Source organism: Pristiophorus japonicus, chromosome 13 (genome assembly GCF_044704955.1).
Source record: "Pristiophorus japonicus isolate sPriJap1 chromosome 13, sPriJap1.hap1, whole genome shotgun sequence".
NCBI lineage: Eukaryota > Metazoa > Chordata > Chondrichthyes > Pristiophoridae > Pristiophorus > Pristiophorus japonicus.
In genome coordinates, this window is record NC_091989.1 from 89,532,551 (window position 1) to 89,558,837 (window position 26,287).

At 46.3% G+C, this 26,287-nt stretch overlaps 1 protein-coding gene across 1 annotated transcript in view; it reads left to right on the top strand.

The window, feature by feature from the left end:
* The window catches only part of LOC139278685 (aspartate aminotransferase, mitochondrial-like), a 50,791-nt gene that overhangs the window by 16,852 nt on the left and 7,652 nt on the right, over positions 1-26,287 (top strand). Inside the window, exons 3-8 of the mRNA XM_070897731.1 lie at positions 2,824-2,952; positions 6,634-6,693; positions 7,776-7,937; positions 9,624-9,728; positions 10,681-10,831; positions 12,050-12,215. Coding sequence (XP_070753832.1) covers positions 2,824-2,952; positions 6,634-6,693; positions 7,776-7,937; positions 9,624-9,728; positions 10,681-10,831; positions 12,050-12,215 — 773 coding nt within the window. The remainder of the gene's footprint in view (positions 1-2,823; positions 2,953-6,633; positions 6,694-7,775; positions 7,938-9,623; positions 9,729-10,680; positions 10,832-12,049; positions 12,216-26,287) is intronic.

A 26,287-nucleotide genomic window follows, 5' to 3' on the forward strand; every position in this document is an offset into this window, starting at 1 on the left:
GCTTGCTTTGTTTAGATTTAAGACCCTAGTTTCAGATTTAACAAAATCACTTTCAAACTTAATATAAAATTCTATCATATTGTGGTCACATTTCCCTGAGAGCCCCTTTACTACAAGGTTATTAATTGACCCTTTCTCATAGCACAATATTAGAAATAAAATAGTCTGCTCCGCTCCCTAGTTGGTTTCTCAACATACTGAGAAAACTATCTTGCATACATTCCATGAATTCGTCCTCTACATTAATACTGCAAATTTGGTTTGCCCAGTCTATATGTAGATTAAGGTCCCCCATGATTATCGTATTATCCTTATTAAATGCGCCTGTAATTTCCTGATTTATACTCTGCCCTACATTACAACTAATGTTTGGGGAACTATAAACAACTCCCACCAATGTTTTCTGTCCCTGCTGTTTCTTAGCTCCATGACATAAACATTTTGCTTTACACTCTCTAATCAAGACAATTTCCTTTTCAACTAAACGGTTGGTTAATTCATCATAAAGAATGTGTGAGTGTCTTTCAGGGGAGTTTGCACGAGAGTGTTCAGGTGACATTCCAGGGTATGTGACATTCTGTCACAAACTGGCTGGGTAGTCTAGAACCAGGGGTCACAGTCTCAGAATTATGGCCCCAAGTTTCCACAGGCGGCAAAACAGGCGCCCCTCCGAGCTTGTCAGCTTGGCGCGGCGCCCAGAGGGCGGAGCCTACCACTCGCGCCGATTTTGTAAGTAGGAGGGGGCGGGTACTGTTTAAATTCGTTTTTTTCGTGCCGGCAACCCTGCGCGTGCGCGCTGGAGCGTTCGCGCACGCGCAGTGTAAAGGAAACATTGGCACTTGGCCCTTTTTGTAGTTCTTTGTAGCTGTTCAATTTTTAACATTTTTTAATAAAACCACATTGCCCTTCCATGATCAGCACTGAGGCTTCTTGCAGCAGTGAGAAGGCTGCAGGAAGCCTCAGAAGTTGAGGCAGCCGTTTCCCGACGGGCCCGACCGACGGCAGGGGGGCCTCCCCCCCACTGTCGTCGGGAATGGCTGCCTCAACTTCTGAGGCTTCCTGCAGCCTTCTCCCTGCCTCCCCCCCGCTGCCGTCAGTCGGGCCCTCACTGCCTCCCCCCCACTGCCGTCAGGAACGGCTGCTGCCGTCGGTCGGGCCCTCACTGCCTCCCCTCCCCTGCCGTCGGGAATGGCTGCTGCCATCGGTTGGGCCCTCACTGCCTCCCCCCCCCCCCACTGCCTTCGGGAACGGGTGCTGCCGTTGGTCGGGCCCTCACTGCCTCCCCCCCGCCCCTGCCGTCGGGAACGGCTGCCTCAACTTGTGAGGCTTCCTGCAGCCTTCTCCCTGCCTGAAAGGCCTGCCTGAAGCACTTTCATACAGGTAGGAACATGGTTTATTTAATATTTTCTTTGCTTATAAATTTTTATTCAGGTTGGAATTATTTGTATAATATTTGTATAAGTATAACTAAGGATTTATTGTAGAATGTAATGACTTCCCTTCCCCCTCCCCCCTCCCACCTCGTTCCGAACGCCTAATTTGTAACCTGCGCCTGATTTTTTAATGTGTAGACAAAGTTTTTTCAGGCCTACAAAAATCTTCACTTGCTCCATTCTAAGTTAGTTTGGAGTACGTTTTCACTGTGGAAATCAGGCATCAGTGGCCGGACACGCCCCCTTTTGAAAAAAAAATTCTGTTCAAAAGTGAAACTGTTCTACATGACTAGAACTGTAGAAAACTTAAATGTGGAGAATTGCGATTTCTAAGATACTCCGTTCTCGACCAGTTGCTCCTAAAAATCAGGAGCAAATCATGTGGAAACTTGGGGCCAATGAGTCCGCTATTTAGGACTGAGATGAGGAGAAATTTCTTCACTCAGAGGATGGTGAATCTTTGGAATTCTCTACCCCAGAGGGCTGTGGATGCTCAGTCATTGAGTATATTCAAGACAGAGAGCGATAGATTTTTGAATACTGAGGGAATCAAAGATGTGGGGATAATGCAGGAAAGTGGAGTTGAGGTAGAAGATTATACATGATCTTATTGAAGGATGGAACAGGCTCGAGGAGCCGAATGGCCTGCTCCTGCTCCTATTTCTTCGGTTCTTAAACAGCTCCATGGCACAGTCTGACTGCTTCATGCCCCTGTGAGTAGCTGTGATATTCCCCTGACTTAATATTCCGTTTCTGTTGCCGTATGATTTGTCGAACGGTTACTCAGTTGAGCCACCAGTGTGTCCGTTGCTGTCCAACACCCCGAGGAGCAAAGTGAAAAACTACAATTCTTACATCTGTATATTTTAAGATGCGTCTGCAAGGTGGCACAGGCAGTTAACATACCTGGTGCTTACAACAATAAACTCCAAACACAAAGCTTGGCGTCTGCTCAGCCAGCCTCCAGGGGTATATTTGTTGTTCTTTAAATACTAGCCATTGCTTATCTACCGTCATACTTTTTAATGTAGTTTCCCAACCTACCTTAGCCCCTCATAGCTAAGTAGTTTGCTTTGTTTAGAAACGCCTTTGTATCAATGATTTTGTCTGAAATATTCTCGAGGGATACTATACACGAGATGGAGAAATACACTGGTACAGTCGTACCATTACCAAAACAAATGTCTGGGTAAACTTGTGGAGAGTGTGTCCATTCCTGCAGAGGCTGATTGTGTCTGCTGTCCCTTTCAGGAAAGACACACAGTGAATAATCATACTCGAAATTTTCAGAGAGAGGGCTGTAGTTAAAATGAAAGGTGCCCCAGAACATGTGGTGCCTCTGGACATTACTAGTACTGATACGTACCCTGGTTTTTGACATTCTCAACAGGCCGAGGCCCAAATTGCAGCAAAGAAATTGGACAAAGAGTACCTCCCTATCGGTGGCCTGGCAGACTTCAACAAGGCCTGTGCAGCGCTGGCTCTAGGAGACAACAGTGAAGTCATCAAGAGTGGAAGGGTAAGGAGCTGTTGCTTTTTCTAATAGATCGGGCTGGGCGAATGGTAGCATTCCTAGAGCTCTGGACTGAATAAGTGGAGCAACCAAGGAGGATTTCAGGATAGATAAATGGTTCTGGAAACTTGGTCTTTGTACACCACTCTTTATCACAACGGGGCAAGGGTTTGGTTTTGGTTTTTAAAAATCTATGAAACCGTTGATGCTAATCCAGGTACTGGGATGACCTGTGACAATTAGTGGAAACAAGTTATTCTTGCCTTGTACAGACACTGGGACGCTCACATTTATGTGCAGTTTTGAACATCATCCCTTCAAAAGGTTGAGGTAGATTACAGGACTTGGGAAGATGGACACAGAATTGAACTTGTGTTCATTGGAGAAAAGATGACGTGACCTAGGTTTGAAGAAGGCCAAGAGAAGCAAATAATACACATACACGCAGTTTATTTAATGAGCTGCAAACAAAACTAGAAGACACAAGTTGAAAGTTGCCAAATGGTAAGCAAGTCTGAGATTGGTGGGATTTTTCTGCAGAGTAGCAAATATGTGAAAAGATTACTTATTAAACAGTTAATAGTGTCAATTAACACAGAAAATAACCTGGTGACTATCTGGCTCAGAATAGGATTGAGATTTATAAGGATTGGAGCAGATAGAGATGATTGAGTGCTGTGCGCAACATGATATCTCAACTGCTGAAAGCCTGGTCATGTCATTGCAAGGGCAGTGCAGATTCGGGGACGTGGGGAGATCGTTATTCTGCAGCTCTAATTTTATAGGGAGAAACCGCCTCCAGAGATTAAATGGTTTGGGTCATCGGTGGTAGAATGGATTCTTTATGGTCTGTGGGAAGCAGCAACTCAGTTGCCCAAGTAGCCATACCTCATCCTGTGCTTGTTTGTGACCCTCATTATGGATTTGGTGACTGTGTCCTGATAAGTATTCTGATCAGACTCATTTTATCTGATCTTGAGCCATTGTACTGTGGCTTGTGTATTCACTTTATTTCTAGTGATCAGATGCTGTATGAATTAAAGAACTTGCATTAATATAGTCGCTTATCACAGTGTCACAAAGAGCTTCACAGCCAATACGTTACGTTTGAAGAGCAGTCACTGCTAAGTAGGTACACCAACTAACACAGGTTGGGGCAGCCCACGATGTTTCAGGGCCCGGCGCCCCAGCTCTGCGGTGGTGCCGGGCCTTGGAACATCGTGGCGTCGGTGCGGCAAATGAGGGTGCAGGGCCCAGAAGAACCGAGGGCCCAGGGATAGCAAGGACCTGCCCACACTGCGATATGTGTGCGCACTAGGTCCATGCAGCAGAGCAGGTCTCCTTGCCAGTGGATAAAGGCCTAGCTCTGAACCCGTGTGGTGGCTGGTGTGCAACGGTCACCACACGTTAAAAAAATCCACGCACAGGCATCTTCCACCTCCTCAATTGGAGTTCAGGATCTGGAACATCGGGTCCTTCATTGAAACATCTGTGAACTCTCGTGGAACCAAGTCATCCTCGTTCGAGGGACTACCTATGATGATGACACCAGCTAATTAGTGCACAGCAAGGTCCCACCAACAGAAAATTAATTAATTTGATTTCTGTGGTGATGGTTGAGGAGGGAATATTGGCCAGGATGTTGGACTTTCTCAGCACTTCCAGCATTGCAACACTTCCTCAGATCCCTGTGACTCAGGCAAGGTGCTACCCTGAGCCAAGCTGACACCACCGACACAAACGGCTTGTATTTATTTAAGCACCTTTACATAAAGAAACATCCCAACGTCCTTCTCAGAGGTGTAATGGAAAATAGATGCCAAGCCAAGGAAGGAGATATTAGAAGGGGCAATCAAAAATCTTGGTCAAAGAGGTGGGTTTTGAGGAGGGTTTTAAAACCGAGGCGAAAAGATTTAAGAATGCACAGCTACCAATGGTAGTGTGAAGGGAGGGGGGATGTTTGAGACTGCAGTCATAGAAACAGAGAATACAGAGGGTTGGGTTGGAGCACTGAAGGAGGTTACAGAGACAGGGAGGGATTTAAACACAAGATTGAAATTGGAAGCGTTAGGCATCAGCAGGTTAGCGAGGGCAAGGTTGAGCAGGACTTGGTGCGTCGTAGGATACAGGCAGCAGAGGTTCTGATGAACTGCAGTTTACCGAAGATGAAGGATGGGAGGCCTCTGCAGTATCACCGTGCAATGTGATGCTCAGAGTTGTGCAAGAGCAGCTGGACGACTGGGAATTTTATCTCCCTCCTCTCTCGGGAAAGCTGAGAGATGCTATGTTGTTTTAACATACTGATAAATCAGCACGTGAGTGAATGCCGGGGCAAGTGACTATCACGTGGACACCTCCATCTCTGATGGATGCTACATATGCTGTCCACAGCTGCATTGTTATCTCAGTGATGTGACTTGGTCTGTATTGCGATCTCAACATATCTCCATATTTTGGAACATTTCTACCCACTTGATTCTCAGTGTCAACATTACGTCCTCCAGGTCAAATATAGCGTAGGTTGGATACAGAGTGAAAGTGCCCTGTGCTCTGCACTAGAAATGTGCCTTAAACTTAAGAGCATTCCCAAATGAAACTTAAAGCGTTGAAAGTTTCTGTTAAACACATTAATATTTTACTGTTCCCAAGGTTCTTCTAGTACCATTCAGGAAGGTTATAGGTTGGTGTGTGAGCATGGTCTGGAGAGACTTGGCCTCTTCTCCTTGGGATGTACTGCCTAGTTTGCTTGGTCCTACCATTCCTTTAAAGGCAGATCACATTCCCAACAGCAGTCATTCCCTTTTATTTGATTATTTTGTGGTCAAGGTGAGAAATGTCATTGTTACCCAGTGATCAAGCACTCCCAAGTCAATTATAGCATGGTTAGATGCATCAATAACTGACATTTATATCGTGCTTTCAATATAGAAAAACGTCCCATGGTACTTGAGAGGAATAAGGTAGAAAAATGGACACCAATCCAAAGGAGGGGATATTAGGAGGGGTGACTAAATTGGTTTGGTCAAGGGTGGGATTTAAGGGCTTTGAAAGGAGGAGAGGGCAATGGTGAGGTGAAAGGGGTTTATGGAGGGAATTCCAGAACATAAGGCATAGGGCAACTGAAAACACGACCGCCATTGGTGGGACGAAGGGAGGAGAGGATACACAAGAGGCCAGAGTCAGAGCAGAGATTCAGGGGGGTTGTAGCATTTGAGGAGGTGAGTGCTAGGCAAGGGCAGGGCCACCGATGGATTTAATCTTCCTCTGCCCCCATAAATGTGACCTGACCCCAGATTGGCCCCCACTAAATCAGTGTGAATTTTCTCCTTTTCCAGATTAACTATCATGTGGCCTGCTGAAATAAAATTCCTAATTTGTCCTGAATTGGCAGTATTTTTATGTGTGGACCCACTGTGCCCAATAAGAATGGATTAAGACTGCCCAGACTCATTGCCCTCTTACTCATCGCATCACTCTGCATTGTATTTCACAGCTAAATGCGGTCCTTCTTTAACTCACTGCATTACTCAGTTAGCAAGTCTTCCTACTTGTATCTCACTGCTCCAGTTTTGGCTGTTCACTGCTAAATATGACAGTAATGGGTTTCTAATGCTCATTTCTATAATGAATGTTTTGCCAAAAAGTAATCATTACTCAAGAATATGTTGTGCTTCCTTTTGATTTCAGTACATCACTGTGCAGACCATTTCTGGAACTGGATCGCTGAGAGTCGGTGCCAACTTCCTGGTGAGTGGCAGCGATGTCTGTTGGAATATATTTCACATTGCTGCTTTAGTGTTAACTCCTCTGAACTTGCCTTTCTCATTCCACCTAAACAGTAGATACATTGTCCTACAGCCTCTTGCTCCTCACTCTAGTAACGTCATGGTTTGTTGCGTTGTTTCTTAAAAAAAAACATATTTCCCCAGGGCCTCAAAACTGGCAATCCTTACCTCTGTTAGTCTTTCCTTCCTCAGACAGGCTTCTAAACTCACGATTGTCTTGACTCTATCCTAAATTACCTCCTCTCTCTCTCGTTCTCTCTCTCATTCCCTTCAACCCTGGTTGTAACTTGCCCCATGGATCTTGGTCCTTCATCTTCGGTTTGTCAGTTTTTGTTTAAAGCCTTCCGAGAGACACAGGAGTGTTTAACACTCGGCCTCCTAGCACATTAGTCAGCCTCTTCCCTCAACGCCCTAAGCTGAAAAGGGTGGATCTAATGTAGGAGTTGGCAAACATACAGGTTGGGAGGAGGAGAGAAGAGTAGATCACTAGGTGCGAGGAAGCTATTCGTTCCCCCTTAGGATAATCTGGGATCTCTGCAGTTGTAGGTTGGTTTTATGAAATTTTATGAAGTGAAACAACAGTGACGAGCCTTTTTATTTAACAATGATTAGCTTGTCTGATAACTGCGATCATATTTGGAAGCTTTGCATTTGGCAGTAGGCACCAGTCAGGTGCTTTCCTCACCGTGTAAGCTGACAGCTAAATAACTCCAGTGTTTTGGTGATAAGATCACGTCTGGGGAAATGCAACACTCAGTCAGACTCGCTTTCAGTAAGATCTTTTTTTAATACTTATTTCTTCTTCTCCCTTCCCCTATTTTTCTCCTCCTGAAACCATTTTTTGAATAAAACGTTTCCAGCGCTTGTGATTTGTTGTGCAAAATATTGAGTGGCAGCAGACAGTGATGTACAACAGAGTAGAGCGGAAGGACGCCTGTTTGGTGAAACCAGGTGGCACGAAGGTGGGAGGTACAGGACAGGAGTAGTGTAATAACACCCCGACAGCGATGTGTCACATTGATGGTGCTTTCTCTTGCCTTGCAGCAACGGTTCTACAAGAGCAGTCGAGAGGTCTATCTGCCCAAACCATCCTGGGGCAACCACACACCTATCTTCAGGGATGCTGGCTTGGAAATCAAAAGTTACCGCTATTATGATCCAAAGACCTGTGGTTTTGATGCTGCGGGAGCACTAGAGGACATTTCAGTGAGTGTGCCATTTAGCCAGTTTGTGTATATAAGGCAGGTGAGACTAGTTGGGAGACATTAGGCTACTTTGCGCCGCCTCCCATTAGCGCTAACGGGATGCAAATGAGTTTTCGTCTGGGCACGGCAAGAATAGCGCCTCCCGCTAATTTCGGCGGGGGGTAGCGGCTGCGGTGGTAACACGTAGCGCCCCGCTTGGCTGTGCCCCGGAACAAAATTTGGCCCTCGCCCACTGGTTTAGCGCCTGGCGCTGTCGCCGACAGCTGTCGTGTTTCTGTCGGCTGGAGGAGTGCTATTGAAAGGCATCAGCATCCGGTTTACTTTTAGTCGGCCAATCGTTGCTACTTAGTTCCACATAGGCAGACGGGCGTTTTGACAGATTTGCAGTTGACTGAGTATTCTGGCTGTTAAAGATTCGTGACTTTCATTGAGGGCAGATTTGAACGGCCAACATTTATATCGTTTCATGCGGGTTTTGTTGACACTGGACATCACCGTCTGAGACAACTTAGGCAGATAGAAAGACAGCAAAACGTGGCCAAGGGAAGGGGGCCAACGGACCTATCAACAGGAGACCTTACCCTCCCAGGATATTCCAGTAGCAGTTCTACATCAATTTCAGTGAGGAACAGTGTGTTTGAAGGCTGCGCTTCAGCACGGACATGGTCATAGAGCTCTGCCACCTCCAGCAACCAGGCTTCGAGCCTCAGACCAGGGTGAGGACGGCTCTCTCAGTGGCAGTCAAGGTCACCATCGCGCTCAATTTCTATGCCAGCGGATCCTTCCAGTGTGCAACAGGTGACATCTCCAACATCTCCCAGATCGCCGTCCATTGCTCCATCCGTGAGGTCACAGCTGCTCTCTACAGAAGGAGAAGGGAATACATTTCCTTCCCCATGATCAGAGAGAAGCAGCTGGAGTGTGCATGTGGCTTTGCCAGGATTGCGGGCTTCCCCATGGTGCATCAACATCATTTTGCGGGCACCGCATTACAATCCTAAGATATTCCGTAACTGCAAAGGCTACCACTCACTGAATGTGAAGCTGGTGTGCGACAACACATGCCGAATCCTCACCGTCAATGCCCGTTATCTTGGCAGTAGCCACGATGCCTTCATCCTGCGCCAGCTCGCTTCCAGCCACCACATCAAGCTCGCGGCTGACTGGTCGGAGACCAGAGCAATCCACTCGCCACCTGGCTCATGCCTCCCCTCCGCAACCTCAACACTCCTGCCCAGCACTCATACAATGAGAGCCATGGTGCCACCATTGAGCAGACCATCAGAGTGCTCAAGCAACGGTTCCGCTGCCTTGACCACACAGGAGGACTCCTCCAGTACTCGGCTGAGTGAGTGTACCTTTTTGTCGTCGTCTGCTGCATGCTGCACAACCTGGCCATCATGAGAGCGCAGCCATTGCCACCAGGCATAGCCCCACCACCTGAGGAGGAGGAGCAGCAACAGCAGCGACGGAGGAGGCAGCCACTCAGTGGTCATTCTGAAGGTACGGATGTTATTTACTGGATAGTGACCCATGAATTCAGGACTGCAGAGATTATGCTGGGAACCATGGCATCAAAATATCACAAACTTGTTTAAGTATGGTTTTGAAATGTTTGTTCGTCATTTGCAAATTTAAAGGAAGCCAATTTGGATTTTAATTTGCATTCTTCCTGTATGTCTTGCAGAAAACTCCGGAGCAGGCCATCATCCTGTTTCACGCCTGCGCACACAATCCCACAGGAGTAGACCCAAAGCCCGATCAATGGAAGGAGCTGGCTGCCATCATCAAGGTGAGGATGGCGCTAAAAGGCTGCAGGGTGACTTGGACAGGTTAGGTGAGTGGACAAACGCATGGCAGATGCAGTATAATGTGGATAAATGTGAGGTTATCCACTTTGGTGGCAAAAACACGAAGGCAGAATATTATCTGAATGGCGGCAGATTAGGAAAAGGGGAGGTGCAACGAGACCTGGGTGTCATGGTACATCAGTCATTGAAAGTTGCCATGCAAGTACAGCAGGCGGTGAAGAAGGCAAATGGTATGTTGGCCTTCATAGCTAGGGGATTTGAGTATAGGAGCAGGGCGGTCTTACTGCAGTTGTACAGGGCCTTGGTGAGGCCTCACCTGGAATATTGTGTTCAGTTTTGGTCTCCTAATCTGAGGAATGACGTTCTTGCTATTGAGGGAGTGCAGCGAAGGTTCACCAGACTGATTTCCGGGATGGCAGGACTGACATATGAGGAGAGACTGGATCGACTGGGCCTATATTCACTGGAGTTTAGAAGGATCTCATAGAAACATATAACATTCTGAAGGGACTGGACAGGTTAGATGCAGGAAGAATGTTCCTGATGTTGGGGAAGTCCAGAACCAGTGGACACAGTCTAAGGATAAGAGGTAAGCCATTTAGGACCGAGATGAGGAGAAACTTCTTCACTCAGAGAGTTGTTAACCTGTGGAATTCTCTACCACAGAAAGTTGTTGATGCCAGTTCGTTGGATATATTCAAAAGGGAGTTAGATATGTCCTTTATGGCTAAAGGGAATAAGGGGTACAGAGAGAAAGCAGGAAAGGGTTACTGAGATGAATGATCAGCCATGATCTTATTGAATGGTGGTGCAGGCCCGAAGGGCCGAATGGCCTACTCCTGCACCTATTTTCTATGTTAAATAAAATGATATATGAGACCAATCAGTATGTGGTGCTGAGATTTTTACATTTATTTATTTTTTGTTGTTCAGCAAAGAAATCTCTTCCCATTCTTCGACATGGCGTATCAGGGTTTTGCCAGTGGAGATGCTGATAGAGACGCCTGGGCCCTGCGCTACTTCATTGATCAGGGCATTAACCTGGTTCTGTCACAGTCCTACGCTAAGAACATGGGGCTCTATGGTAAGTAAATATCCATCGATGCCGTTCAGTTGGCTAACGCAGTTTATTTTGGGGTTTAACAGCTCCAACGTGTGAACAGACCCCAAATCAGTTCAACTGTCTGGATTTTTTTGCGTAACCTTTTCTCCTGTTAGAATAGTTCCACTTTGCTGAATTTGCCTGGTGCAGAGGCTGAGTTGCAGACTAGCCCTCCAGTCCATCTGCCAATCCCACTCCAATATCTACACTGGCAGATGTGTGGGAGCAGATGGTGACTATACTGAATCGTTCCCTCCCTGTGAGCCTGTGCTTGCTATTTGATTTATATCTCCCTGCAGTGGCATGGTTGAGATCAGGAATAAGATCTTAAGAAATAGGGGCAGGAGTAGGTCACACCTTTATTACCATGGTGACCCCAGGCAGGGTGACCATGGTGATAAAGGTGTGACCCCAGACACGGTGACCATGGTGGTAAAGGTGTGACCCCAGGCACGGTAACCATGGTGGTAAAGGTGTGACCCCCAGGCGGGGTGACCATGGTGGTAAAGGTGTGACCCCCAGGCACGATGACCATGGTGGTAAAGGTGTGACCCCCAGGCACGGTGACCATGGTGACAAAGGTGTGACCCCCACCCCCCCAGGCACGGTAACCATGGTGGTAAAGGTGTGACCCCAGGCACGGTAACCATGGTGGTAAAGGTGTGACCCCAGGCAGGATGACCATGGTGATAAAGCTGTGACCCCCCAGGCACAGAGTGTGTTGTTCCTCTCCTCCACAGAGTGAATGGTAACACTAGAGTCCAAGGAGAAACATTTCTCTCAAAGACATCTGCTGTGGGAGTTTCAGTGTTATCATTGGCCTCAGCACCCATGGGCTGGGAAGGAAAATCAGCCAGTCGCTCCTGTTTCTGATCACTATCCGCTGCGATGTGCGGACATTAGCTAAAGACAGGCTCAGCTGTAATTCCCCCTGTTGAATAGCTTGTAGCGTTCCTTCAGCAGGCTCGTGCGTGAAGGACTGCAACCTGGACTCCTGCCAGTGCACATGGAGGGCGAACTCAGCGAGGGAACGGCCCTTTCAGAAGCGGTGGGTTAAAGCAGAAAACTGGAAAGAAAGCAAACCCCTAGCTTGCTCGCGAGCTGAATGCTAAACCGCTAAATAGATTTGGTGAGGTTTAGCAGCTCTGTTACCTTCTGGGAGTTACTGCATGGGTTAACGGAGTTTCTTTAACCTTTCAGGCGAGCGCGTGGGCGGATTCACAGTCGTCTGCAGCGACTCCGATGAGGCGAAGCGTGTGGAATCCCAGCTGAAGATCCTGATCCGCCCCATGTATTCCAACCCGCCGTTAAATGGCGCTCGCATCGCCGCCACCATCATGAACACGGCAGAGCTCAGAACAGAATGGTGAGTGTGGTTCAGAGACCGTGACATGTTCCAGGTCTGCCTGCAGCAGCTGCTCGATACAAAAGCACTCACCTGACTGTATGTTAAAAAATGCTACAGTGGAGCAAAGGCTTGGATGGTCAAAACCCAAGGCATTGAGTAATGTATCAGCCATGGCTCAGTGGGTAGCAGTCTCACCTCCCAATCAGAAGTTCAAGCCCCATTCAAGAGACTAGAGCACGTAACCTAGGCTGACACTCCAGTGCAGTGCTGAGGGAATGCTACACTGTCAGAAGTGCCGCCTTTCGGATGAAACATTAAACTGAAGCCCCGTCTGAGCTCTCAGGTGGACGTAACCGATCACATTGCACTATTTCAGAGAAGAGTAGAGGAGCTCTCTCCTGGCCAATATTTATCTCTCAACCAATATCATTGCAACAGATTATCTGGTTATTATCTAATTACTGTTTGTGGGAGCTTGCTGTGCACAAATTGGCTGCCACATTTCCTACAGTACGACAGTGGCTAACTTTAAAAGTACTTCATTGGCTGTAAAGCACTTTGGGAGGTCCTGAGGTCATGAAAGGCGCTGTGTAAATGCAAGTCTTTCTTTAGCAGTAAGCCATGTAGAGGTGGAAGAACTTGGGTTCAATCATTGAGCTGATTCCAGCTGGGGTGGCTGTAGGGGAGTGCTACAGCGCCTGGGTTGGGAAGAAAGGTCTCTGCTGTGAACCCTCCAATGGTCAGGCTGCCTGTACTCACCATCTAGGGTCACACAGGGACAATGACGATCAGGTGAGGTACCTGTAGGCAAACACTTGCCACAATTCCGTGTCTGAGCGAGGCAGGCGTTCTTTATCCTTCACAAGGTGTAACCCAGGCTTTTACATGGTCCTATTTAGAGGCTGAGCTTAGAAATGGCTTGATCTTGGCCCGAGGAGTTTGTGTGCCAGCCCTTCTGAAAAATGTTTACTGTATAAAAAAATGTTTTAATCTATTTATCTCGGGTATCTGTCGGAAATACCACCAACGCTGCCTCCGCTGCCATTAGCAGGATAGGTGCACCAACGTCAGTGTTCTCGCTCAGGCCAGTATCGAAGCATTGACCACGCTCGATCAGCTCCGCTGGACGGGCCACATTTTCGCATGTCCAATACGGGACTCCCAAAACAAGCGCTCTACTCGGAGCTTTGACATGGCAAGCGAGCCCCAGGTGGGCAGAGGAAATGCTTCAAGGACACCTCAAAGCCTCCTTGAAAAAGTGTAACATCCCCACCGACACCTGGGAATCCCTAACCCAAGACCACTCGAAGTGGAGGAAAAGCATCGGAAAGGAGCCGAACACCTCGAGTCTCTTCGCCAGGAGCAAGCTGAAGCCAAGCATAGACAGCGGAAGGAGCGCATGGCAACCCAAGCACCCTATCCACCCGTTCCTTCAACCACCGTCTGCCCCATCTGTGACAGACTAGGTCCTGCATTGGACTCATCCGTCACCTGAGAACTCATTTTTAGTGTGGAAGCAAGTCATCCTCGACTCCGAGGGACTGCCTAAGGAAAATAATTATTCCTGTTGACTCAGAACTTTTCAAAAAAAGGCCGTTGTGATATCCTTACTGAAAATATATAAGCGGTGTTTTCCTTGAAGCTATCTCTTCTCTCTCTCCGCACATGAGGCAACTTATTCCTTCCATTGCTTTTACAACCAGCAGATCGTGCTTTGGATTCTTTCCATAACCAAGTCCCCCCTTTTTTAATAAGTCGACATGTTGTTAGCCGGACCAGGGTACAGTGACTGTATTCCTGGTTTATTACCAAGTGATCTTTAATGTAACATGGCCATGCGCTCTTGTGTCGGATGTATACCTAATTATACTTTTAGCAGCAAGACATGAAAGGAAGATGAACTAAGAAATGGATTATTGTAAGATGCCGAAAATTTGATTTGATAATGATTTCTAATTGGTTTTCTGCGCAAACTATAGACACACTGCACTGTTTGTTGGTAAGAAAGACTTGAATTTATATAGCGCCTTTCACGACCACCAGACATCTAAAAGTCCTTTTCAGCCAATGAAGTACTTTTGAAGTGTAGTTACTGTTGTAATGTGGGAAATACTGCAGTCAATTTTCACGCAGCAAGCTACCACAAACAGCAATGTGATAATAACCATATAATTTTTTTTGTGATGTTGATTGAGGGATAAATATTGGCCAGAACACCGGGGATAACTCCCCTGCTCCTCTTTGAAATAGCCATGGGATCTTTTACGTCCACTTGAGAGAGCAGACGGGGCCTCGATTTAACGTCTCATCCAAAAGACAGCACCTCCGACAGTGCAGCCTTTCAGTACCTTTCACCCTATTGCAACATTTCATTAAAGAGTAGGCAAATATCTTGTTAATAATACCATAAAGTCTGAAACAGTGCTCTGGGAAATCAATTGTACTGACATATACTCTACCTTCCAATAGATTTGCCTGTAATGTGCATTGGGTCTGCTGGAACATAATACCAGACTTTACTTGAACTGCTGATCTGAATTAAAATCATACACATGAAAATAGCTAAAATTTAACTACTGTATTTATACGTACCTACTTCAGTTTTGAAATTTGTGTCAGTGTAGTGTACACCATCAGGTGTTGCTGCTAAATTTGGAAGATCCTCCCAAGATTCAGATCAATGCCGTAGGACGCAGCAATTGCATTCTCAAATCCAGTGCGGCAGCGAAGTAATGAAGATAGTTTCCTCCAGGAAGTGGCTTTGTCGATGGTCGATCTCTTGGAACAGCCTTGAGAATTTGTGCTGGGCAACCCCGAAGGCTTCCTCTGGCCAAGTAACGCTGGATCAGCAAGTGTAGATTTCTGAAAACAAGGGACAACATGCCAGAAGACATTGTCGACTCAAGCTCTGTAAGATGGCGAAGGGGTGTGCAAAAACGTCATCGCTGGTAGTGTGTGAATATTCTGGATTGATGTTGAGGTGCAGCCGCATCTTTATGTACGTGGCTTAAGCATGAGCAACTCTGGCAGTCGTGCATTATTCATAATTCTGTGCCTGAGCTCTAGGTTTGTGATGTCTTTCTCATGCTCTGGAGGATGTGTTCTAGCAAGGAGTGAAGCAACTTCATCCAATCCACTGGACTATTTGGCTTTGAAGTGTGTGGAATCCAACAGCAAATGTGTGCAAAAGGGCAATCAGGGCAGCAATAGGGCATGTGTAGCAGATTAGATCTTAAGAACATAAGAATTAGGAGCCAGGAGTAGGCCATAGGGCCCCTCGAGCCTGCTCTGCCATTCAATAAGATCATGGCTGACCTTTGCCCTCAACACCACTTTTCCTGCCGATCTCCATATCCCTTGATTCCCCTAGAGTCCAAAAATCTATCCATCTCGATCTTGGTTATACTCAATGATTCAGCATCCACAGCCCTTTGGGATAGAGAATTCCAAAGAAATTCCTTCTTGTCTCTGTCTTAAATGGCCGACCCCTTATCCTGAGACTGTGATCCCTCTAGACTCTCCAGCCAGGGGAAACAACCTCTCAGCACGTACCCTATCAATTCCCGTCAGAATCTTATAAGTTTCAACCTTGTATGTGACCTTGCAGTATCCTGGAGCTTCCAACTGTGGTCATGTTTTCTTGCCTACTCGCCTGCCAGCTTTTCTAGCCATCTGTGTCACCTGTTTGCTCAAACGTATCTTAAGTATAAGTACTGAGCGAAGGAGGAGCTCCAGGGGAATCAAGGGATATGTAACCAAAAATGCCCTTCATACCACTGTAGAAATGTGAATATAAAATGTGAATATATAACCTTGTGATCAATCTTTCATAACATTGTTTAATCATCTTAGCACTGAAGATAACTTCCCATTAATTAAAAAAGCAAAATACTGCAGATGCTGGGATTCTGAAATATTTTAATTCTCCGCCCGACTTCCACTCTGACCCCTCTGTCCTTGGCCTCCTGCACTGTTCTAATGAAGCTCTCAGAACAGCAACTCATCTTTTGATCAGGCACTTTACAGCCTTCTGGACTCAACATTGAGTTCAACAATTTCAGACTGCTATTTTCTCGGACACTAGCTGCTGGTAATAAATTCTGCTGTTGTCATTTAGAGATCCTTTAAATATAGGAACAGGAATAGGCCATTTAGCCCCTCAACCCTGTTCCACCATTCAAGGAGATTACGGCTGATCTGTGACCTAACTCATATACCCGCCTTTATCCCACATACTTGACTGTTTACAGAAGAGAATTCCAAACTTCTACCAGCCTTTGCGTGTAGAAGTGTTTCCTAACTTCACTCCTGAAAGGCCTGGCTCTAACTTTTAGGCTATGTCCCCTCATCCTAGCACATAAAATGGGAGCGGGAGTAAGCCATTTGGCCCCTGCTCCGCCATTCAATGAGATCATGGTTGATCTTCTACCTCAGCTCCACTTGCCTGCACAATCCTCGTATCCCTTGATTCCCTTGATATCCAAGAATCTGTCGATCTCTGTCTTGAATGTGCTCGACGACTGAGCCTCCGCGGCTCTCTGGGGTAGAGAGTTCCGGGGATGCACAACCCTCTGAGTGGGGAGGTTTCGCCTCGTCTCGGTCCTGAATGGCCGACCCCTTGTTCTGAGACTGTGACCCCTGGTTCTAGACTCCTCAGCCGGGGGAGGCATCCTCCCTGCGTCTACCCTGTCGAGCCCTGTAGGAATTTTGTATATTTCGGTGAGATCGCCTCTCATTCTTCTAAACTCTGGAGAGTGTGGGCCTGGTCCATTCAATCTCCGCCGCGCCCCCCCCCAAACCCGGGAATCAGTCTGGTGAACCTTCGTTGCACTCCCTCTATGGTAAGTATATCATTCCTTGAGCAAAACTGTACGCAGTGCTCCGGGTGCGGTCTCACCGGGGCCCTGTATAGTTGCGGTAGGATGTCTTTGCTCTTGTACTCATATCCTCTTGTATTAAGGGCTAGCAGACCATGTGCTTTCTTGGTTTCTTGCTGTACCTGCATGTTAGCTTTCGGTGGTTTGTGTATGGGGACACCCAGGTCCCTCTGAATACCAGCGTTTCCCAATATCTCACCATTTGAAAGGGTACTCTGCTTTTCTATTTTTCCTAGTGGCTAACATCACATTTCTCCACATTATGGGCCCAAGTTTCCATATGATAAAAAACGGGCGCCCCACCGAGTTGGGCACCCGTTTTTCACGCCTAAAAGGGCGCCGGAAAAAAACCGAGCGATTCTCGAGCGCTTTGCAGCTCCTTGTCTGCTTGGCGCGGTGCCCAGGGGGGCGGAGCCTACACTCGCACCGATTTTGTAAGTGGGAGGGGGCAGGTACTATTTAAATTAGTTTTTTTCCTGCCGGCAACGCTGCGCGTGCGCGTTGGAGCGTTCGCGCATGCTCAGTGTGAAAAAACATTGGCACTCGGCCATTTTTGTAGTTCTTTGTAGCTGTTTAGTTTTTGAACATTTTTTAATAAAAGTACATTGCCATCAGCACAGAGGCTTCTTGTAGCAGTGAGAAGGGTGCAGGAAGCCTCAGAAAGTTGAGGCAGCCGTTTCCCAACGACCTCCCCCTTTTGCCGTCGGGAAATGGCTCCTCAATTTCTGAGGCTTCCTGCAGCCTTCTCTCTTTCCCGCCAGCCGTCTGGAACGGCTCCCTCCCTTTCCCCCCCCCCCCCCCCCCCCCCCCCCGCGTTCGTCGGCTCCCTTCCCTCCCCCCCCCCCGCGTTCGTCGGCTCCCTTCCCTCCCCCCCCCCCGCGTTCGTCGGCTCCCTTCCCCCCCCCCCCCCGCCCCCCATCCGCGTTCGTCGGCTCCCTTCCCCCCCCCCCCCCGCCCCCCATCCGCGTTCGGTCGGCTCCCTTCCCCCCCCCCGCCCCCCATCCGCGTTCGGTCGGCTCCTTCCTCCCCCCACCCCGCCCGCCCGCGTTCGGTCGGCTCCCTCCTCCCCCCCATCCGCGTTCGGTCGGCTCCTTCCTCCCCCCCACCCCGCCCGCCCGCGTTCGGTCGGCTCCCTCGTTTTGTGAGGCTTGCTGCACCATTCTTCCTGGCTGAAGCACTTTCACACAGGTAGGAAGATGGTTTATTTAATCTTTTCTTTGCTTATAAATGTTTATTCAGGTTGGATTTATTTGTATAATATTTGTATAAGTATAAATAAGGATTGATTGTAGAATTTAATGAGTTCCCTTCCCCCCCCCCCACCTCGTTCTGGACGCCTGATTTGTAACCTGCGCCTGATTTTTTAATATGTAGAACAAGTTTTTTCAGTTCTACAAAAATCTTCACTTGCTCCATTCAAATTTAGTTTGGAGTACATTTTCACTGGAAACTTTCAAATCAGGCGTCAGTGGCCGGACACGCCCCCTTTTGAAGAAAAAATTCTGTTCCAAAGTAGAACTGTTCTACCTGACTAGAACTGCAGAAAAAAAAATGTGGAGAATTGCGAATTCTAAGATAGTCCGTTCTCCACCAGTTGCTCCTAAAAATCAGGCGCAAATCATGTGGAAACTTGGGCCCTATATTCCATTTGCCACATTCTTGCCCACTCACCGAGCCTGTCTATATCCCCTTGAAGCCTCTTTGCATCCTCCTCACAGACTACATTGCCGCTTAGCTTTGTATCATCGGCAAACTTGAATTATATTGTATTTGATCCCCTCATCCAAGTCATTGATATATATTGTGAATGGCGGAATCCCAAGCGCCGATCCTTGCGGTACCCCCACTGGTTGCAGCATGCCAACCCGAAGATGACCCCTTTAGTCCTACTCTCTGTTTTCTGTCCGTTAACCAATAAAAAATAATAAGGGGAGGAAGTCACTGGTGGGCGTTGTCTATAGGCCCCCTAACAGTAGCTACACTGTAGGGCTGAGTATAAATCAAGAAATAATGGAGGCTTGTAAGAAAGGTACAGCAATAATCATGGGCGATTTTAATCTTCATATTAATTGGACAAATCAAATTGGCTAAGGTAACATTGAGGAAGAGTTCATAGAGTGTATCTGGAGGGTGTATCTGAGATAGATTCCTTGAACAGTACGTTGCAGAACCAACCAGGGAGCAAGCTATCCTGGACAGGATTAATAAATGATCTCGTAGTAAAGGATCCCCTAGGAAAGAGTGATCGTGGCATGTTTGAATTTCAAATTCAGTTGGAGGGTGAGAAAGTTGGATCCCAAACCAGTGTCCTGATCTTATAAAAGGCGATTACAAAGGTTATGAAGGCAGAGTTGCCTAAAGTGGATTGGGAAAATAGATTTAAGTGTAAGACGGTTGATAAGCAATGGCAGATATTTAAGGAGATATTTCATAACTCTCATCAAAAATATATTCCAGTGAGAAGGAAAGACTGTAAGAGAAGGGAGAACCATCCGTGGCTAAGTAAAGGATGGTAACAAATTGAAAACAATGGCATACAAAGTGGCCAAGATTAGTGGGAGGCCAGAGGATTGGGAAACTTTTAAAAACCAACAAAGGACAACTAAAAAAATAATAGAGAGGAAAGATGGCTTATGAGTGTAAACTAGCAAGAAATATAAAAAGATACTAAGAGCTTCTACAGGTATACAATAAGGAAGACAGTAGCAAATGTAAATGTGTGTCCATTAGAGGATGAGACTGGGGAATTAATAATGGGGAACAGGGAAATGGTGGAGACTTTGAACAAATATTTTCATGGTAAGAGACACTAAAAACATCCCAATAATGGATAATCAAGGGACTATTGGGAGGGAGGAATTTAAAACAATCACTATCGCTAAAGAAAAAGTACTCGGGACCCCTAGACCTGATGGCTTGCATCCTCGGGTCTTAAAAGAAGTGGTTGCAGAGATAGTGGATGCATTGGTTGTAATCTACCAAAATTACCTAGATTCTGGGGAGGTCCCAGCAGATTGGAAAACTGCAAATGTAACGTCCCTATTTAAAAAAGGAGTCAGACAGAAATCAGGAAACTATAGACCATCTGTCGTTGGGAGAATGCTGGAGTCCATTATTAAGGAAGCAGTAGCAGGACATTTGGAAAAGCATAACTCAGTCAAGCAGTCAGTATGGTTTTATGAAAGGGAAATTATGTGTGATAAATTTGCTGGAGTTCTTTGAGGATGTAACGAACAGGGTGGATAAGGGGGAACCAGTGGATGTAGTGTATTTGGATTTCCAGGAGGCATTCGATAAGGTGCCACAGAAAAGGTTACTAACAAGATAAAAGCTCACGGAGTTGGGGATAATATATTAGCATAGATAGAGGATTGGCTAACTAACAGAAAACACAGAGTCGGGATAAATGGATCATTTTCTGGTTGGCGGACGGTGACTGGTGTGGTGCCACAGGGATCGGTGCTGGGGCCCCAACTATTTACGGTCTGTATTGATGACTTGGATGAGGGGACCGAGTGTAGTGTGGCCGGGTTTGCCGATGATACAAAGATGGGTGGGAAGGCAAGTTGTGAGGAGGACATAAAAAATCTGCAAAATATGGACAGGTTAAGTGAGTGGGCGGGCATTTGGCAGATGGAGTATAATGTGTGAGGTTATCCACTTTGGCAGGAAAAAAAGAATAGCAAATTATTATTTGAATGGGGAGAGATTGCAAGATGCTGCAGTGGAGAGGGACCTGGAGGTCCTTGTGCATGAAGCACGGGGGTTGGTATGCAGGTACTGCAAATAATCGGGAGGGCGGGTGGAATGTTGGCCTTTATTGCAGGGGGGATGGAGTGTAGAAGCGGCGGAGTCCTGTTGCAGCTCTCCGGGGGGGGGGGGGGGGTTACTGGTGGGGCCCCACCTGGAGTACAGTGTACAGTTTTGGTCTCCTTATTTAAGGAGGGATATGCTTGCATGAAGGCAGTTCGGAGCAGGTTCACTCGGTTGGCCTGTGCTCGTTGGAGTTTGGAGGAATGAGAGGTGATCTTACTGAGGCGTATGGAATTCTTGGGGGGCTCGGCAGGGTGGATGCAGGGAGGATGTTTCCACTCGTGGGGACATCTGGGGGGCATGGTTTCAGGGTGGGGGGTCGCCCATTTGGAACTGAGATGAGAGGGAATTTCTTCTCGGGTTTGTAAATCTGTGGGGTTCTCTGCCGCAGAGAGCTGTGGAGGCTGGGTCATTGAATGTATTTGGGGTGGAGATAGACAGATTTTTGAGCGATAGGGGAGTGAAGGGTTATGGGGGACGGGCAGGGAAGTGGAGCTGAGCCCAAGATCAGATCGGCCATGATCTTATTGAATGGCGGACCAGGCATGAGGGATCAGGTGGCCTACTTCTGCTCCTATTTCTTTCGTTCTTATGTTCTCAATCCATGCTAGTCTATTAGCCCCATTCCCATGAGCCCTACTTTTGTTTAATAACCTCTTGTGTGGCACCTTGCCTTCTGAAAATCCAAATATACCACATCCGCTGGTTCCCCCTTATCTATTCTGTTAGTTACAATCTCAAAAAACTCTTAACAGATTTGTCAAACATGATTTCCCTTTCATAATTCCGTGTTGACTCTGCCCAATCTTATTATTCTTTTCTAAGTGTCCTGTTACCAATAATGGATTCTAGCATTTTCCCTACTCCTGATGTCTGGTTTCCCTGCTACTGGTGTAGACTCCCCAAACAGTGGAGATAGTTTCTATCTGACCTACCCTGTCCGTTCCCCTTAATATCTTGAAAATGTTGATCAAATCACCCGTTAACCTTCTAAATTCCAGGGGATGCAACCCTAGTTTGTGTAATCTCTGCTTGTAATTTAAACCTTGGAGTCCAGATATCATTTTGATAAATTTACGCCATCCTTCCTGAGGTGTGGTTGCCTTGAACTGAACACAGAATTGCAGGTTTGGTCTAAGCAGGGCTTTGTATAGCTGCAGCATAACTTCTACCCCCTTGTATTCTAGTCCTCCAGATATGAAGGCCAACATCCCATTCGCTTTTTTGATTATTTTCTGTAGTTGCCCGTGACATTTTAACAAACTATGTACATGGATCCCAAGCCTCTTTGGACCTCTACTGTTTCTAGCTTTTCACCATTTAGAAAGTACTCTGATCTGTCGTTTTTAGGTCCAAAGTGGATGACCTCACACTTGCCTACATCGAAATCCACTTGACACAGTTCCATGTGTAATTTTATGCTTTCATCTACACTGCTTACAATGCCGCCATCGGCAGACTTGGCTAAGTGGCTCTCTATCCCATCATCTAAGTTGTTAATAAATAGGGTGAATAGTTGAGTCCCCACCACTGATCCCTGTGGGACACCACTAGTCACATCCTGCCAATTAGAGTACCTTCCCATTATCCTTACTCTGTCTCCTGTCAATAACTTGCATTCAATTCCATAAACTTCAACTTTCGGTAACAGTCGCATATGTGGAACTTTATCGAATGCCTTCTGGAAGTCCATATAAATAACATCCATAGACATTCCCCTGTCCATTACTTTAGTCACCTCTTCAAAAAATTCAATTAGGTTCATCAGACATGACCTACCCATTACAAATCCATGCTGGCTCTCATTGATTAGTTGAAAATGTTCAAGATGTTCTGTCATTCTATTCTTAATTATAGACTCTAGTAATTTCCCAACAACAGATGATAGGCTTAAAGGGTCTACAATTCCCTAGTTTCCCTCTCTTACCTTTCTTAAATAGCGGAGTGACATGTGCAGTTTTCCAATCTATAGGAATGGTTCCTGAATCGAGAGAACTTTGGAAAATGATAGTTCGGTCATATGCAATGTTCTCACCTACTTCCTTTAAAATCCTGGGATGGCAACCATCTGGTCCTGGGATTTGTCGCTCTTTAGTGCCATTTTCTTCATTACATGATATTTTTCTTGCATTCATTTTGGTGACTCCCTGACCCTGCTTAACTATTAGTTTCCTTGGGATGCCTGACATGCGATCCTCTTCCTCTACTGTAAATACTGACTCAGAATAATTATTCTGCATATCCGCCATTTCCTTATTTTCACTGTTCTCCGTTTTCAAACGGCCCACATTGATACTGACCACCCTCTTTTTCCTAATATAATTGTAAAAATATTTTGTGTCAATTTTGATAACCCTTGCAAGTTTCTTTTCATAGTCTCTTTTTGTAGCTCTTACTATCCGTTTTGTGACCTTTTTGTTGTTCTTTGTAGCTCTCCCAGTCGCCAGGATTGGATCTGTGCAATGTTTTGCATTTTTGTATGCTTTTTCTTTTAGTTTTATCTTGTCCCTTGCCTGTTGGCATCCATAGCTTCTTTTTTAGTCGAGATATTGTGTTGGGGAAATTGATGGGATTGAAGGCCGATAAATCCCCAGGGCCTGATGGACTGCATCCCAGAGTACTTAAGGAGGTGGCCTTGGAAATAGCGGATGCATTGACAGTCATTTTCCACATTCCATAGACTCTGAATCAGTTCCTATGGAGTGGAGGGTAGCCAATGTAACCCCACTTTCTAAAAAAGGAGGGAGACATCGGTAGTGGGTAAAATGATGGAATCAATTATTAAGGATGTCATAGCAGCGCATTTGGAAAGAGGTGACATGATAGGTCCAAGTCAGCATGGATTTGTGAAAGGGAAATCATGCTTGACAAATCTTCTGGAATTTTTTTGAGGATGTTTCCAGTAGAGTGGACAAGGGAGAACCAGTTGATGTGGTGTATTTGGACTTTCAGAAGGCTTTCGACAAGGTCCCACACAAGAGATTAATGTGCAAAGTTAAAGCACATGGGATTGGGGGTAGTGTGCTGACATGGATTGAGAACTGGTTGGCAGACAGGAAGCAAAGAGTAGGAGTAAATGGGTACTTTTCAGAATGGCAGGCAGTGACTAGTGGGGTACCGCAAGGTTCTGTGCTGGGGCCCCAGCTGTTTACATTGTACATTAATGATTTAGACGAGGGGATTAAATGTAGTATCTCCAAATTTGCGGATGACACTAAGTTGGGTGGCGGTGTGAGCTACAAGGAGGATGCTATGAGGCTGCAGAGTGACTTGGATAGGTTAGGTGAGTGGGCAAATGCATGGCAGATAAAGTATAATGTAGATAAATGTGAGGTTATCCACTTTGGTGGTAAAAACAGAGAGACAGACTATTATCTGAATGGTGACAGATTAGGAAAAGGGGAGGTGCAACGAGACCTGGGTGTCATGGTCCATCATTCATTGAAGGTTGGCATGCAGGTACAGCAGGCGGTTAAGAAAGCAAATGGCATGTTGGCCTTCATAGCGAGGGGATTTGAGTACAGGGGCAGGGAGGTGTTACTACAGTTGTACAGGGCCTTGGTGAGGCCACACCTGGAGTATTGTGTACAGTTGGTCTCCTAACTTGAGGAAGGACATTCTTGCTATTGAGGGAGTGCAGCAAAGGTTCACCAGACTGATTCCCAGGATGGCGGGACTGACATATCAAGAAAGACTGGATCAACTGGGCTTGTATTCACTGGAGTTCAGAAGAATGAGAGGGGATCTCATAGAAATGTTTAAAATTCTGACGGGTTGAGACAGGTTAGATGCAGGAAAAATGTTCCCAATGTTGGGGAAGTCCAGAACCAGGGGTCACAGTCTAAGGATAAGGAGTAAGCCATTTAGGACCGAGATGAGGAGAAACTTCTTCACCCAGATAGTGGTGAACCTGTGGAATTCTCTACCACAGGAAGTTGTTGAGGCCAATTCTCTAAATATATTCAAAAAGGAGTTAGATGTAGTCCTTATTACTAGTGGGATGGCGAGAAAGCAGGAATAGGGTACTAAAGTTGCATGTTCAGCCATGAACTCATTGAATGGCGGTGCAGGCTCGAAGGGCCGAATGGCCGACTCATGCACCTATTTTCTATGTTTCTATGTTTCTATGATAACTGCTGTACCTTTATTGCACACATCCCTAATTTTTTGTTTGATGCTGTTCCCAACCTACTACTGTTTGGTGGTATGTACACAACTCCCACTAGCGTTTTCTGCCCTTTGGTATTCCACAGCTCCACCCATACAGATTCCGCATCATCCAAGCTAATGTCCTTCCTTACAATTGCATTGATTTCCTCTTTAACGCAACCCCACCTCCTTTTCCTTGTGGATGGGTTAGAAAGAAGAAAGAAAGACTTGGATTTATATAGCACCTTTCATGACCACTGGAAGTCTCAAAGCCAATGAAATACTTTTTGAAGTGTAGTCACTGTTGAAATGTGGGAAACGCGGCAGCCAATTTGCACACAAGCAAGCTCCCACAAACAGCAATGTGATAATGACCTGATGATGTTTTTTTTAATGTTATGTTGATTGGGGGATAAATATTGGCCAGGACATCAGGGATAACTCCCCTGCTCTTCTTCGAAATAGTGCCATGGGATCTTTTACGTTCCCTTGAGAGAGCAGGCGGGACCTCGGTTTAACGTCTCATCCGAAAGACGGCACTTCCGACAGTGCAGTGCTTCCTCAGCACTACATTGGGGTGTCAGCCTAGATTTTTGTGCTCAAGTCCCTGGAGTGGGACTTGAACCCACAACCTTCTGACTCAGAGGCAAGAGTGCTACCCACTGAGCCACAGCTGACACTGTTAATGCAATAAGTTGGATACTTGCCTTCAGTCCCAAACCATCTAAAAACTGATGGAATCAAAGTCGCTGCCTGCTGGTCACAACGGGCCCTCCATAATAGGGGCTTGGTCGGTCGAGCCCTGCTCCTAGTGGTCGTGGGTCCACAGCACAGAACTGTCCCTAACTTGGCACTGATTGGAGGCTGAGGCAGAGTTGAGGAAGCCTCACATCAAATCCATGCATTTGGTATGCTTGATTCTGACACTGGGTGACTGAAATGGAAAGTGTTTAATTCTCCAGCACTAACATCTCTTACCTTGATGAGCATATTTTTTTTTGTCTCTTCTGTAGCAGAAGGAAGCCCATTGTGTAGAAAAAATAGAAAAGCAAATTATAATTTAAATTAAGAAAAATTGCAAAGTGCTGCAGTACATAGGAACCTGGGGGTTCCTTTGTGCATGAAACACAAAAAGTTAGTATATAGGTATAGCAAGTAATCAGGAAGGCAAAAGGAATGTTGGCCTTTATTGCAAGGGGGATAGAGTATAAAAGCAGAGAAGTCCTGATGCAACTGTACAGGATATTGGTG